Source organism: Ziziphus jujuba, chromosome 1, assembly GCF_031755915.1.
Source record: "Ziziphus jujuba cultivar Dongzao chromosome 1, ASM3175591v1".
NCBI lineage: Eukaryota > Viridiplantae > Streptophyta > Magnoliopsida > Rosales > Rhamnaceae > Ziziphus > Ziziphus jujuba.
The window spans coordinates 22,804,248-22,819,133 of NC_083379.1; the positions used below are offsets into that span (position 1 = coordinate 22,804,248).

The window sequence follows — 14,886 nt, forward strand, 5'->3', positions numbered from 1 at the left end:
TTCAGAGTATTTATTATTCCATAAGTATAAATGAACAAATTTACCATTATAATTACTAAGAGATAACAACAATAATAGTGAGCCAAATATGAGGTCCAAACAAGTTCAATACAAAATCATCAATTTGGATTTATTTCATATAAAGATTAATTAATTAGTGCTTTTTTTTTTTTTTCATAAAAAAAGAATCGATCTTTCTAGCAAAGAAAATTTTAGAACTGAACCGAAAATATTTATTCATTTATTTTTTTCTTCTAAAAAGAAAAATATTTATTTGATTTAAATAGCAATAAAATAACAATATTTTTCACAAATAACCGACTAAAAAGATTACAGTTACAGAGAGAGACAAAGCCCAAGTATAAATAAAGCCACAGTCCCACTTTTTTTTTTTTTTTTTCATTTGAAACTCCCGCCCAAAACACATTTTCCCTGTGAGAAAAGCTCTGACATGGTTTGTGCTCGGAAACGAAGAAAACCATACACCTCTCTAGGTTAACGAATTCCAATTCCCAAAAAAATGGAGGTCGACGAGGAATACGACCTGCAACGCAACGATGGCGACGAAGAGGAGATCTCTCAGGAAGACGCGTGGGCCGTAATCTCCGCTTACTTCGAAGTGCATGGCTTGGTTCGTCAGCAGATCGATTCCTTCGACGAGTTCATCCATAATACCTTGCAGGAAGTAGTCGACGAGTTTGCTAACCTCGAGATTCGTCCCAATCCTGACCCTAATCCCGTTGGCAAGCAGGATTTTCCAGAGGTACGTTTTCTCGAGAAAATTCGGGGCCAAACGGAGGTTTCAAGGCTTGCGGAGTTTGAATTATAGTTAGGTGTTGAATTTTTTTATTTTTTAGCTGAATTCTTTGATTGCTTAGTTAGAGGGATTCAATTTACTGATTGTGTTTGGCCATGAACATAAATTTGAGAAACTCAATCTTTTGATCCACACAATCTTCTGTGAAGATTTTTTTTCGATAAAACTGACCTATAAGCAAAATTATATTGTTAAGAGTCGTTTTGACATGTATATTCAGCTCCTTAGGCCATTTTTTAACTCGCCTAAGTGCAAAGATGGAATCATTTGTGGAGTGGTTTCTCAGCTTCCACATGTTCTTTTACCAGCCTGGCATCTTCAGATTCCGTTGGATGGAAAAACTTATTTAGTCATTTCAATATCAATATAGTATTTACATTTTTTGCTTGGAATTTATATATTTCCTTAATATATAGTCATGAGGTTTCTCAACTGAAAAAAAGTTGATCTCATGGTTTTGGATTACTACCTTTTATTTTTGGTGCTGGAGTGGTGGTGTTCCCAAGACTCGACTACTGAATGTATGTAATAATCATCTTTTCCTTTCCTTAATTTTTCCATTAATCAAATGAAGCATATTCAGAATACTAAGTATTTATTATTTCGCAAGTAAAATGAGAAGAAACTGATAGTTCTGTTCCTAATGTTTTTGGGTTAATCTGCAGACTATCTATAAGATTCACTTTGGCCAGACTTACTTAAGTAAGCCCACGATGACCGAGTCTGATGGAGAAACAGCAACCTTGTTTCCCAAGACAGCAAGGTTAAGGAATTTAACATACTCAGCCCCTTTATACATGGATGTCACAAATACAGTTATAAAGAAAGGACATGATGGTGAAGAAGTCACTGAGACTCAGAATTTCCCCAAAGTTTTCATAGGAAAGGTGTGTGGTTTGAAATCTTACTGATAAAGGATTAATTTGACTCCGTTGACCATCCTACTGCTTTTTTGTTTATTTTTAAATATATATATTTTTTTAATATGACTGTCAGGTTCCTATAATGCTTCGGTCTAGTTATTGCACATTGTATCAAAATTCAGAGAAGGATTTAACTGAGCTTGGGGAGTGTCTGTATGATCAAGGTGGCTATTTCATTGTTAATGGAAATGAGAAGCTTCTAATTGCTCAAGAGAGGATGAGCACCAATCATGTATATGTGTTTAAGAAGAAGCAGCCAAATAAGTATGCCTATGTGGCGGAAGTTCGGTCTATGGCTAAGTCCCAAAACATACCGCCAAGTACCATGTTTGTGCGGATGCTTTCACGGACTAGCGCTAAAGGGGTAATGGGACTATTCTTCGCATTTGGGTTTTCTATAATGGAGAGCTTGAAGTTCTTGATATAGAATTTGTTCATATATGTTCTTGCAGGGCTCTTCTGGGCAGTATATCCGTGTTACTCTTCCATACATTCGAGCTGAAATTCCTATTATTATTGTGTTCCGGGCTCTGGGGTTTGTTGCTGATAAAGATATACTTGAGCATATATGTTACGACTTTTTTGATACTCAAATGATGGAGTTGCTTGGGCCTTCGTTAGAAGAAGCATTTGTTATTCAAAACCAACAGGTGTCTTTGCATCTCATTGCACTGCTTGTTGCTTACTTATGCTGTAATTCATCTTTTTCTGCCTCAATGCTTCCTGAATGTACTTGGATTCAAGTCTGGAAAAATGCTTAACTTTGTTCACATGGTTGGCTTTTTTCGCTTCTTCTGCAGGTAGCATTAGACTATATTGGAAAAAGAGGAGCAAAAGTGGGTAAAACTAAGAATGAGAGAATTATGTATGTACTGTCATGAGATGTTCTTTTAGTTTCTAAATATTTTAGTCATGAAGTTCCATGTTGCTCATAGTGATTATCCTGTAAATCATCCTTGGTAGGTATGCAAAAGAGAAACTTGAAAAGGAAATGCTTCCTCATGTTGGTGTTGGAGAAATTTGGAAGAGAAAAAAAGCATACTATTTTGGGTAGGTTTTTCTCTCTCTTAGATATTCATTTCCATCATGGTGATCTTTGTGATGTTAATAAATTAATTTTTTGTTTTACTAGATACATTGTTCACCAGCTTCTACTATGTGCACTTGGTCGGAGGGCAGAAGATGATATGGATCATTATGGCAAAAAAAGGCTGGACCTTGCTGGACCACTACTCAGGGGCTTATTTAGAATGGTCTGTTTTCTTTCAGTTTTTCTTTGCTTTTGTGTATGTTTTTTTTACCTTTTTTTTGGTTGTAATAATATTATTATTATTTTTCTGCAATGCTACATTGAAATGAATTATTATTGTTGTCGTTGTTCACTTATTTTCCATTTTTTTGGATAAACATTCACTTATTTTCCATTGGTTGACATGAATGCAGCTGTTCAGAAAATTAACTAAGGACATGAGAGGTTACGTGCACAAGGTTCTTTAGACAAACCTTGATTAATTCCATTAGGATGCTATACTCATTTTATTTGGGTTTGAACCTACATCTTTCATGCATGATCCAGTGCGTTGACAAAGGAAAGGATGTTAACATGCTATTTGCCATCAAAGCAAAAACCATTACCAGTGGTCTTAAATATTCACTCGCTACTGGAAACTGGGGGCAAGCAAATGCAGCCAGCACAAGAACTGGAGTGTCACAGGTTTGAGCTTGATTGCATATTGGCTTAGTTGGATTGGTAATAGGAATCTTTTGGCATTAGTTCAATTTCAACCTTACGGCTAAAGAATATCCTTCGTTTCAAATGTATGTTTTACTGTTAGAAATAACGATAGAATTTTTTATTGCTTGTTCGTGGCATAGGTGCTAAACCGTTTGACATATGCCTCCACCTTGTCACACTTGCGAAGGATAAATTCTCCAATAGGGCGTGAAGGTATAATTACTTATTTCAATGCTGGGTTTGTTTAGTCATAGTAGACTTGATTGCAAATTCATTGTCATTTTGCAATATGATGATAACTTTCTTTTCGCTTAACGTTTTATTTGTTGATATAACCTTGTCACTATTTTACTGCCTGTTGTCATTTTATTTGCTCTTTTCTGGTTCCTCTTTAAGGAAAATTGGCTAAACCACGACAATTGCACAATTCACAATGGGGAATGATGTGTCCAGCTGAAACACCTGAAGGACAAGTGAGTTTTAGTTAAACTTACGTATACCTTGATTGCGACCTTCCTCTACATTGAACTTATAAACTTAATTTCCTTGTTACGTCAGGCGTGCGGACTGGTTAAGAATCTTGCCTTGATGGTGTGTATAACAGTAGGGTCAGATGCATATCCAATCCTGGAATTTTTAGAAGAATGGGGTACAGAAAGCCTTGAGGTGTGTACTTTTAGTTCTGTTCAGAGATTTTTGTTTCTTTTGATAGAAAATGAGGAATACAATAAGAAATGATAGGTGGTTTTCCTCAGATTAGAGGTATTAATCTTAGTTTTGTTCAAAGAAATGATGCGGCATTTCTATGTTTTTTTGTCCCCCCTGGTTTGGCAGTTCTACATTTGTCTTATTGCAGGAAATTTCCCCTGCAGTTATTCCCCAATCCACAAAAATCTTTGTTAATGGTTGCTGGGTTGGTATACATCGTGATGCTGATATGTTGGTGAAAGCATTATGGCGTCTGAGGAGACGGGTCAGTGTTATTTATTATTTTAGTTGGACATTTTGCCTCATGAAAATTAGTAGAAAAAATGTTGACTAAAAATTAATTTGAGTAGTACTATTAGTACGTCTAACTGGAGTGAGTACTTTCTCATCCACTTCTTTCATTAATTGTATAATAAATGTCATTTTGCATTACTAATTGGATCCTTATTTTAAATTATATGCTTTGTTGCTTTATACTTTGACTAGTGACTTGTCAAATGATGACATTTCTGATCACCTTAGTATTATCGATTTTTAATTTCGGATCCTTGGTTAGGGGTATGGTGAGAAATTTAATCAACTCAATGCATGTCCAGCCATACGGCACAGCCACAGCAAACTAATATAGCAGTTCTACATTATTTGGTAGTTGATGCAATCTTTTTTCTACATGTAGTATCGCATTACTTGTCTAGCTAATAAAATCAGAATCATTAAGGTTGTTATTATTATTATTATTATTATTATTATTATTATTGTTATTGTTATTGTTATTGTTATCAATTAATTAACACAACCGTCTATTTTTGCTGCTGCTTCTTCATTATTACTATTACTATTATTGTTATTATTATCAATCAATTAACACAACCTTCTATTTTTGCTGCTGCTTCTTCCTAAACTCCGTTCCCCTATATAAACTGGTTGAACCCATTGGACCCATTGCATCAGCCTACCCTAAAATCCCAAGTTGAAACTGGGTGACTTGACCTTGTGAATTCTAACATCTATCGCTTAGAAGCACACTTTTTTTCAATTAACCAAATGTGCCTTTGGTGATGCTTTGTGTTGGTAGTTATGTAATTGTGATTGTTAATTCAGGCACATAACTGTCATTGTTAATTCAACTTCATACATGCATTTGATTCTTGCTTTGCATTCATGAGTTTGTTTAATTATGAAGGATGTTCTTTGCAAAATATAATATTATGTTATGGTTCAGATGCTAATGCATCTACACTTGCACAGGTTGATGTTAATGCTGAAGTTGGGGTTGTTAGAGATATTCGTTTGAAAGAATTGCGAATATATACTGATGGTGGCCGTTGCAGCCGTCCATTATTCATCGTGGAGAAACAGAGGCTTCTCATAAAGAAGAAGGATATTCATGCACTGCAGCAGAGGGTTAGCTAGCTGAATCTTTTTTTTCTAATTATTATTATTTTTTATGTGACATGTAGACCATATTTTGTTTCATAGTTATACATTGCAGCACTTCTTTATACATTACAGGAGAGCCTTGAAGATGGTGGTTGGCATGATCTTGTATCTAAGGGATTCATAGAATATATTGACACTGAAGAAGAGGAGACGACTATGATTTCAATGACCATTAATGTGGGTAGAACATGTCCGGTTGGGCAAAGTTCATTAGAATGTTGAGTCACTTAATTGACTAATCACAGACTTTTAATTTCTGTGTACTTGAACCAGGATCTTGTACAAGCAAGGCTTAATAAAGAGGAGACATATTCTGACACTTATACTCATTGTGAAATCCACCCATCACTAATTCTTGGTGTCTGTGCTTCAATTATACCATTTCCTGATCATAATCAAGTAAGTTTTCAAACCAGGTGATCCTTATATGTTCAAATTAATATTACATCATTGTTATTTAAAAGTTTGCTGGTGATTAGTCCCAAAGAAATACGTATCAATCGGCTATGGGAAAGCAAGCCATGGGAATTTATGTAACCAACTATCAGTTTCGAATGGTATGTTTTGTTTTATATTGTATTGGTTTAATGTTGAATGTGATAGCAAAAATAGTGGTTGTTTGTTATGTCAATTTAATTCATTCAGGATACAATGGCCTACGTCTTGTACTACCCTCAAAAGCCACTTGTTACAACTCGTGCCATGGAGCACCTCCATTTTAGGCAACTTCCAGCAGGCATTGTAATGCTCTATACTTTGTTTTACTTGTTCTTTAACCTCGTTATGGAATTTTTGTAATGTTTCCTCTTGTGCTGTGCTTTAGAATGCCATTGTTGCAATTGCCTGCTATTCTGGCTATAACCAAGAAGATTCTGTCATCATGAACCAATCATCTATAGATCGTGGATTTTTCCGGTCTCTTTTCTTCCACTCTTACAGGTATCAACCCTTGAGTTCTCTTTTTTGTTCATCCAATTTTCTGTGGTGGTGCATTGTTAATTAATTTTCTGGCACAGGGACGAGGAGAAAAAAATGGGGACCTTAGTCAACGATGAATTTGGTCGTCCGCAGAGAGCAAATACCATGGTGAGGGCAGCATTTCCAATAAAGTATGTTCGTTGCTGATTTTATATGTATAGGAGATTGTATCCGGATTTAATTTGACAGGGTATGCGACATGGTTCTTATGATAAATTAGATGATGATGGTCTTGCACCTCCTGTAAGTATTTGTGAATCGGTGTTATCATGTTGTCTTGCTAGTCATGAAAGAATTATTGGTCTGACTAGATTCTCATATGTCAGGGCACTAGTGTTTCAGGCGCGGATATTATCATCGGAAAGACGACTCCTATTGCTCAGGATGAAGCCCAGGGGCAAGCTGCTTCACGTTACACAAGGCGTGACCATAGCATAAGTTTACGACACGGTGAAGCAGGGATTGTGGATCAAGTAAGCTTTATGAAAAAAAATTATTGTTTGGGGTTTAGATGTATATGCTCAAGTGCTGACTAATTATTTGAGCTTTTATTTTATTTTGTATCATGAATGAATTTTCATGTAATTGGGAAGTCCCTATTTTTGATTGTTAATATTGTAATTTCTTATACTGCTTGTACCATAATTTTTGATGGTACATGCATGTTGTTTTCCTGAATTCTTAAATTCTTTTCCAGGTTCTACTGACAACGAATGCTGATGGGTTAAGGTTTGTGAAAGTGAGAGTGAGATCTGCTCGAATACCTCAGATTGGTGATAAGTTTAGTAGTCGACATGGTCAGAAGGGGACAGTGGGCATGACTTATACACAAGAAGACTTGCCATGGACTGTGGAAGGAATCACCCCTGATATTATTGTGAATCCACATGCTATTCCTTCTCGAATGACAATTGGTCAGCTTATTGAATGTATCATGGGGAAGGTCGCTGCGTATATGGGAAAGGAAGGAGATGCTACTCCGTTTACAGACGTAACTGTAAGTTTCATTTTGTCTCATAGATATTTTCTAGCCATGGAATTTTAAAATCTTTAACTAAGCCTCATGAATAAATTAGTTCCCAAATTGCATTTAGCTGGATTTATATAGCTAGCCATTAATGGAGCAAGCTTGTCTGCAGAACCTGGAACATTAATTGATGGGGGTGACCTTTTACATACACAAGTAATCTGACTTTGTCCTGCTGAGGATGATGGAAGTAATCCTTCAAAGATAGTCTAAGGGCAAAGTAGTTGATTATATGGTTATAGAAATGAAAGGACAATAGTTCGTAATGAGATGTTACTGTCCCTCGAAAATCCCCTTGCTTTCTTGTGGTTTTCTATTTTCGACCTCGTGGATTTTCACTTGGTTTTCTTTTGAAATCAGTAGGGATTTGGTTTTCTTTTGAAATCAGTAGGGATTTGTTTATCTAATAACCTTTTCCCCTCCAAATATCCTCGTTGAGTTGCAACTTGGGTGCAGTGTTGAACTTCGTGATCGTGGGTATTGGATCAAGCTGAAAGTTGATGAAATCCAGTTGATTTTACATGCTTGTTTCAATTTCTTTCTTTTGGCAGACGTTTCCAATACTTGTCTTGTCAATGGCTTATGAATGATTTAGTAAATTTAGATTTGTGTATGTTATGCTTATTTTTGTTATGATAGTGATTTGAGAATCTATTTAGGATTGGGCTAAAATGAATATTCTTTGCTATTATTATTACTATTATTATTTTGATAGGTTGATAATGTAAGCAAAGCTCTTCACAAATGTGGGTATCAAATGCGAGGGATTGAAACCATGTATAATGGTCATACTGGCCAGCGGCTTACCGCTATGATATTCCTTGGGCCAACTTATTACCAAAGATTGAAGCACATGGTAGATGATAAGGTCCATTCCCGTGGGCGTGGTCCTGTGCAGATCTTGACGAGGCAACCTACTGAGGGACGATCTCGCAATGGAGGTCTCCGTTTCGGAGAAATGGAACGTGACTGCATGATTGCTCATGGTGCTGCTTGCTTTCTCAAAGAGAGATTGTTTGACCTAAGTGATGCATTTATGGTTCATGTTTGTGGGCGTTGTGGGTTGACAGCTATTGCAAATCTGAAGAAGAATTCTTTTGAGTGCAGAGGTTGCAAGAACAAAACTGACATTGTTCAGGTCGTAATCTTTATCTTGTCTCCCCTTATTATTATTTTTTTTTTGGGGTGTACATCGGGTCTCTCTCATGAAGGTCGCATCTGATTGTACTAGTATATTTGTTGTCTTTGCAGGTTCCCATTCCTTATGCGTGTAAGCTACTATTCCAAGAACTTATGGCCATGGCCATAGCACCAAGGATGCTCACAAAGGAAGTCAATCCAGTACAAAATCAGAAGAAGAATGGAGCCTGAAGTACCCCTGCTATTGTAAGTGGATAATGTGGGCTGGTATTGTGACAATGATATGCTGCCGGATGTAAAAATCGGAGTAAATAGTGATCGTGATTGGAGAACCCTGGTATTGTGACAATTAATTGAATAGGACGAATAAAATTGCCAACTCCTGTCAAATTTATACTTAACTTGTTTTAGTTCTTAAACATCGATCCTCTTCCTCTGCTTATGGGCAATGCAATTTTTTATTTTTATTTTTTCACCCATTGCCCAAATCTAGCCCACTTAATGGTTGAATAAGTCCCACTTAGAATAGCCCTGATTTTAAACTCCATTTCCTCTGTCACTTTCGTCCCCTTCATCGCCCAACTTTCACGAACGCAGTGATATTCCCCCCATCGTCCACACTGGCCAGCTCCAGCCGCAGTCATTCCCTCTCCATCAGTGGGCAAAGACGCAAAGGAAGCAACCGTAAGACAAACCCAACGTAAAAAAACTCGTTGCCCAAGAACCGTCTAAGTACCTCAAATCAACCGGTGAAGGCTTCGAAGTTTGGTTGGAGAAGCCCAAAGCACGAGCATACAAACGGAGGTCCCAGCCGAACCCACAAGCATACCAACTGAAATTCATACGGTAACCCCTAAATTCTTTTCTTTACAAATCTTGCAAAATCTGTGAAATATGTGCTCTTGATCTTACAAATTTGTCATGCATCGCCGGAATGTAGATTTTTCCAGACCCTTTCGGTGATTTTTTGATTTGGTAATTGGACCATTTCATTAGGGCCTCTGTATGCATTTACCGGAGGGACCCCTAATATTTTTGTGCTCATTGATGAAATACTACCAAGGTGTTCGGTATCACCAAAACCCCATTGGTATTTTACTTTCTACATTTGATGAAATACTTATGTATATGTTCGGTAATATTGAACAACTAATTCGGTTATACTGAATAACTCCGTTTGGTTTCAACCCAAAAAAAAAGAAAAGAAAAAAAAAATGAAAAAAAAAGAAAAAAGAAAAAAGAAGTAACTCTATTTGGTAGTTTATACAGAGAGTAAACATTATTTGCAAAAAATACTGAATGGGTGTATTCGGTAAGCACCCAATTCCTTTCAATATTTTTTTGCTGTGACATTATTTTTTTCTTATTTTTTTAAATTCAATCCATGTGATGTGGACTCTATTATGCTATTCCTTTTTGCCCATTTTCGTTAACTATTATCCTTTAGATTATTGTGTCCAAACAAAAATCATTCTTTTGTTTTATATTTTTATTAATTTCTTGGCGTTAATATGCATTTGAAGTACTAGTGAAAAAATAATAGATAATTCTTCATACACCTACATTCTGTAATGTTAGGGGCTGTTTTAGTAATTGATGGTTCCAGTGGAATTTATAGTCAGCTTATGTCTTTATGAAATCATTTCTTACAAATTAATTGATGGCAGTCTAGTAGTTTGTGTTGTCTATAATTTGTTTCCAATTTTTCCTTTTGGTCAATTGTCTTTTGCATAATACTAGTTGACATTGGACGTCCGAAAGGAAGACCGCAAATAAAAGAAATTAGTTTTGAATAGTTCATATTAGGTTTGGAACGCTGGACATCAAAGCATTTCATCCCAACACAAGGAATTTACACCACCACCCCCCCCCCCCCCCCCCCCAAAAAAAAAAAAAAAAAAAAAAAAAAAAAAAAAGAAGAAACCACTCAAGGAAGGTCGCTAGGTGAGAAGTGTTGGGATATCTAATATGAAAAAGTGCTATTATTATTACTATTATTATTAATATCATCTTAAGTTTGAATAGACTAGGACCTAAATCTAAATTACTAATTGCTTAGAAGTTTAGGGTGGGTCTAGTCTACACCTTCAATGACAATGTACTGGTAGCTGCTAAAAGATTGACGACAAGATTTTCATCTGTTTCAGCTCCATCCGAGCGGTTGCTTATCTCATTGCTTTCTAATATAAGATCTGTTCAAAAGTTCATTGAGATAAGCTCCGAAGAATGTATTTTAAATTTGTTGCAAGGTTGAAACAAGTGGGGAATTGAGTGCCTAAAGAGCAATGGGGGCATTGATTGTTGGGCTGACATGAGTTTGTTGATGCCCTCTTCCAGAGAAAGGGTAACTTGAGCACTGGGAAAGACTATTGAGTGTGCTATGGTCAATGCAACTCCTGGGTCTATTTGTCACTTTATTGAACTTGATTGCTTCCGTTTTTATCTTACTACCTTCACCAAAAATAATATTCCTATTGTTATTGAACGAATATGAGAAATATCTAAAAATTGTAAATCTCGTAGTTTAAATGTTATTTATTGATTTATCATACAAGATTTTGCTGGTAAAATTTTCTTTTTCTTCTGGATCCTTTAGGTTTCTGTTTCTTTTGTTATTTTCCTTTAATGCTAAATTCTAAGGGCAATGTGCTCTGGAAATATTCCATGATTTTGATATATTGGTTTTTGTTTTCTTTGGTTTTTTCGAAAAACAAAACCTGCAACTTCATTTAGAAGGAAGCACATTACAATAATCAGCAACAAGAATAGAAGTCAGCCATGTAGGTTCATCTTCCAACCAAGTTGCATACTGAACGGAAAGTGAATGTCTAGCAATTTCATGCGCAGCCCTTTTGGAGTCTCTAGAAGTATAAGTTCAACTTAAACTACCATAAGAATTCATAGCCTCTTTAGAAGGATAAGTACAACTTAAAGTACCATAAGGGGGCGTTTGGTACGTCGAATAGATCCGGATCGGATAGGATAGGACAGGATCGGATAGGATCGGACAGGATAATTAGTGCAGTACTATGTTTGGCATAGTTCCAAACTGAATGATGAATTAATTGTACCATGTTTGGTGTCGAATCGGACTGGATAGGACTATTTTGTGATTATATTTTTAATTTAAAAAAATAAAAATTTTAAAAGTTAAATTTATATGAAAAAAAAATTATTACATCTAATTAAAGTTGTACATTTATATATTTATATATTTATATATACATGCAAAATATACAAAATACAACACCCACAAATAATATTAATATATAACTTTAGAAATAGCTTAAAATTAACTTAAAACAAAGTATGCCATAAATAACAATTAATTAAATATAAATATATTTTAATGGTATGCATAAGACAATTAAATATTTTTTTCAACCCATAAATTACATAAATATATTGTTTTCAAAACCAATAAAAATAAAATTTTAGTATGGTAAATCATAAATAACAATTATTCACAAATAAAGAAATAATTAACAGTATATGTAATTAAGAACTTGTTGATAATATAAGAATATCCATATCCAAATTATACGTATATGTATATAGATTTCAGATGTAGCAATTCAAATAACAAGTACTACATAAATATAAATATATTGGATTTTACAAGGATAATTTACTTATAAAACAAATAAGTAAATACACTTGTTGATAGCAATCCAAATATATTATATTTAATTAAAATTGTAAATATTATATTTAATTAAAAAAAAATATGTCTTGATGACACCTAATTGACACAAATTTGGTGTTAGACAACAAGGCTCAATCTTTTTCTGTTTCTTTCTTTCTTTCTTTTATCACCACTTCATTTAATAAAAAATCATATATTTATCTTTCATATAGATAGAAATCAATGTCTGCTACTGTGGGAGCTATCTCTTCAGCCAAGGAAGTCAACTTCAACTCTCAAACAAATGAAGAAGAGCTCAAAAAGCCTTCTGGTGATGAACCTGCAGACCAGCTAAGGAATGGTGAAACTGCCATTGAAGATGGCCTTGACAATGATTTTGGTGATGACCCAGATGATGATGAGGATGACCTTTCGAAGTTGAAATCTGAGACCCATTTGCGTCTTGGTCCCCAGTTTTCAATCAAGGAGCAGCTTGAGAAAGACAAAGTATGTGTATCATGTGTTTGTATGTATGTGTCTGTATGTATATGTGTATATGAATGAGCTTTTCTTACTTCTTTTCATGTGTTGGGTAATTGTTTGTCTCAAGGATGATGAAAGTTTGAGGAAATGGAAGGAACAACTTCTTGCAGGTGTTGATCTCTCTGCTGTTGGAGGTACTTAGCTCTGTTTTCCTTTTTTTTATTTTCTGTTCTTTGTTTCATGGTTTTACAGCATAGTTCTATAGTTTCATCTAGTGAGTAAAGGCCAAATGTACCATTTTAATTTCATATGGTTTTGTTCTAATAATTAATAGCTCCTCCAAGAAACACATAGTTGCAAATTTGAATCAATTTTCATTGTTTCTGTGTTGTCCTCGAGACCCAATTGCAGAAAAATTGTACAAATCAAGTAAAATCCATTTTCCGTTTTTATCTTTCTAATTGACTGACTAGGGAATTTAAAGTGGTCAGATTATGTCTAACTCACTTGGATTTTTTTAAATTTTTTTAAATTTTTTTTTGGTATTTTAGTCATGAGATTATCTTTTTGATGGCTAATTGTCCAAAAATCAAATCAAGGACCTATAACCTTGAGTATAAGTGGAATATTTGATTTACCACTACATCATTTTGTTGAAGCAGAGAGTAAAGATCCAGAGGTGAAAATATTGAGCCTAACAATCCAATGCCTTGGAAGAAAAGATGTTGTCCTGCCAATTCCATTCCTTAACAATCCAAAAAGCAGGCTTTTCTCTCTCAAGGAAGCAAGTAAGTACCACCTGAAATTCACCTTCACTGTCTCCAACAACATAGTTTCAGGCCTCAAGTACACCAACACTGTCTGGAAGACTGGTATGAAAGGTACATATACATACATACATACATATATATATATATATATATATATATATAGCATGCATATGAAAGAAAGGAAGGGCTTCTTTGGAGTATTATGCAACAATATAGACACATGAAAATCATGGTGTTTTTTGGTGTTTTTCTTACATGCCAAATATGAAATTTTCTGACAGTGGACAGTACAAAAATAATGTTGGCCCCTATAGCCTTCATCTCCTCATAGACATTCAAACACCCATCGAAATTCCCTGACTGCCCATGAATTTTAATCAAAGTAGAGAATGTCATCGGATCAATGCGCCATTTCTCTGTTCTAGCACGATCATACAAGCTGAAAGCCATATCAACATTACCAGCACGACCATAAGCATCAATCATTGCCGAGTAGGTAACATCATCTGGATCACATCCAAAAGTGGGCATTTTCTCAAACCACTCAACAGCCTTATCAGGGAAAGATGACATCCTAGCATAGCTAATCATAGTTGAAAAGGTAACATTATCAGGTTTAACACCTCTCTCAAGCATTTCATCAAACAGCTTCTCTGCTCTATCCAAGTCCTTACATTTCCTAAACACCTTCAACGTTACGTTGTAAAGAATTACTTCCCTCTTAGGTTTCAATTTACTTTGAAAGAACTTAAGAGCAAGCAATGCATTTTTAGGATTAACCATATTATTGAGAACAACCACAGCATCTTGTTCTACTATTCTATCACCTAAATCCTCCAAAACATTCGCAACATCATCTTCAGTGGAATTACAAGAATTCAAAGCTTCAGCTAACCTCACTAGTTTGGTATACCTGGCATCGTAAGATTTCCGTCGAAGCTGTGAAGCTCTGGGGCTACTGGGATTGACCCAGATGTAGCTTTTTGATGAAGAACCACGTTTTCCATCTGGGGTTGGAGAATCTGCAACTTCTGGATTCTGAGTCTCTTGCACAACGGGGTCCTGTAATTGCCGAGAAATTAAAAAAATAGAAAGGAATGCATTGTGCCTTCCAAATTTGTTGGGAACCAAATGGAAAAAAAACAATAATAAAAAAAATATATATGTGGAGAGAAAGGACTTACGGGGCAATGAAAGGCATGGATTCCATAAGTGAGGGAGGAAGGTGATGAAGAATTGA

General features: G+C 35.3%; 2 protein-coding genes across 2 annotated transcripts; both read left to right on the forward strand.

Moving 5' to 3' along the window:
* The first annotated feature begins 417 nt into the window (after nucleotides 1-417).
* Nucleotides 418-9,017, forward strand: LOC107424327 (DNA-directed RNA polymerase II subunit RPB2-like). The gene is made up of 25 exons (XM_060813611.1): nucleotides 418-763; nucleotides 1,483-1,704; nucleotides 1,814-2,104; nucleotides 2,193-2,390; nucleotides 2,541-2,605; nucleotides 2,704-2,790; nucleotides 2,873-2,993; nucleotides 3,184-3,228; nucleotides 3,317-3,454; nucleotides 3,616-3,688; nucleotides 3,872-3,948; nucleotides 4,034-4,141; nucleotides 4,332-4,448; nucleotides 5,432-5,587; nucleotides 5,696-5,800; nucleotides 5,897-6,022; nucleotides 6,103-6,180; nucleotides 6,269-6,364; nucleotides 6,447-6,562; nucleotides 6,640-6,709; nucleotides 6,791-6,844; nucleotides 6,928-7,074; nucleotides 7,299-7,598; nucleotides 8,344-8,766; nucleotides 8,880-9,017. Exons 1-25 carry the CDS (start codon nucleotides 521-523, stop codon nucleotides 8,997-8,999), a joined length of 3,576 nt encoding a protein of 1,191 aa, XP_060669594.1. The 5' UTR covers nucleotides 418-520; the 3' UTR covers nucleotides 9,000-9,017.
* Nucleotides 9,018-9,476: 459 nt separating this feature from the next.
* Nucleotides 9,477-14,053, forward strand: LOC107424093 (rho GDP-dissociation inhibitor 1-like). Its single transcript, XM_016033793.4, has 5 exons — nucleotides 9,477-9,614; nucleotides 12,627-12,900; nucleotides 13,004-13,070; nucleotides 13,539-13,757; nucleotides 13,928-14,053. The coding sequence occupies exons 2-5, from the start codon at nucleotides 12,637-12,639 to the stop codon at nucleotides 13,975-13,977; spliced, it is 600 nt and encodes a 199-aa protein (XP_015889279.3). The 5' UTR covers nucleotides 9,477-9,614; nucleotides 12,627-12,636; the 3' UTR covers nucleotides 13,978-14,053.
* The last annotated feature ends 833 nt before the right edge of the window (nucleotides 14,054-14,886 follow it).

Excerpts from the sequence above, each read along its gene's own strand:
- LOC107424327 (XM_060813611.1), top strand. The coding sequence starts at position 521 with ATGGAGGTCGACGAGGAATACGACCTGCAACGCAACGATGGCGACGAA. Across the intron at positions 764-1,482 it reads GCAAGCAGGATTTTCCAGAG|ACTATCTATAAGATTCACTT; the intron begins GTACGTTTTCTC and ends GTTAATCTGCAG. Across the intron at positions 2,105-2,192 it reads CACGGACTAGCGCTAAAGGG|GGCTCTTCTGGGCAGTATAT; the intron begins GTAATGGGACTA and ends ATGTTCTTGCAG.
- LOC107424093 (XM_016033793.4), top strand. The coding sequence starts at position 12,637 with ATGTCTGCTACTGTGGGAGCTATCTCTTCAGCCAAGGAAGTCAACTTC. Across the intron at positions 12,901-13,003 it reads AGCAGCTTGAGAAAGACAAA|GATGATGAAAGTTTGAGGAA; the intron begins GTATGTGTATCA and ends GTTTGTCTCAAG. Across the intron at positions 13,071-13,538 it reads TGATCTCTCTGCTGTTGGAG|AGAGTAAAGATCCAGAGGTG; the intron begins GTACTTAGCTCT and ends TTGTTGAAGCAG.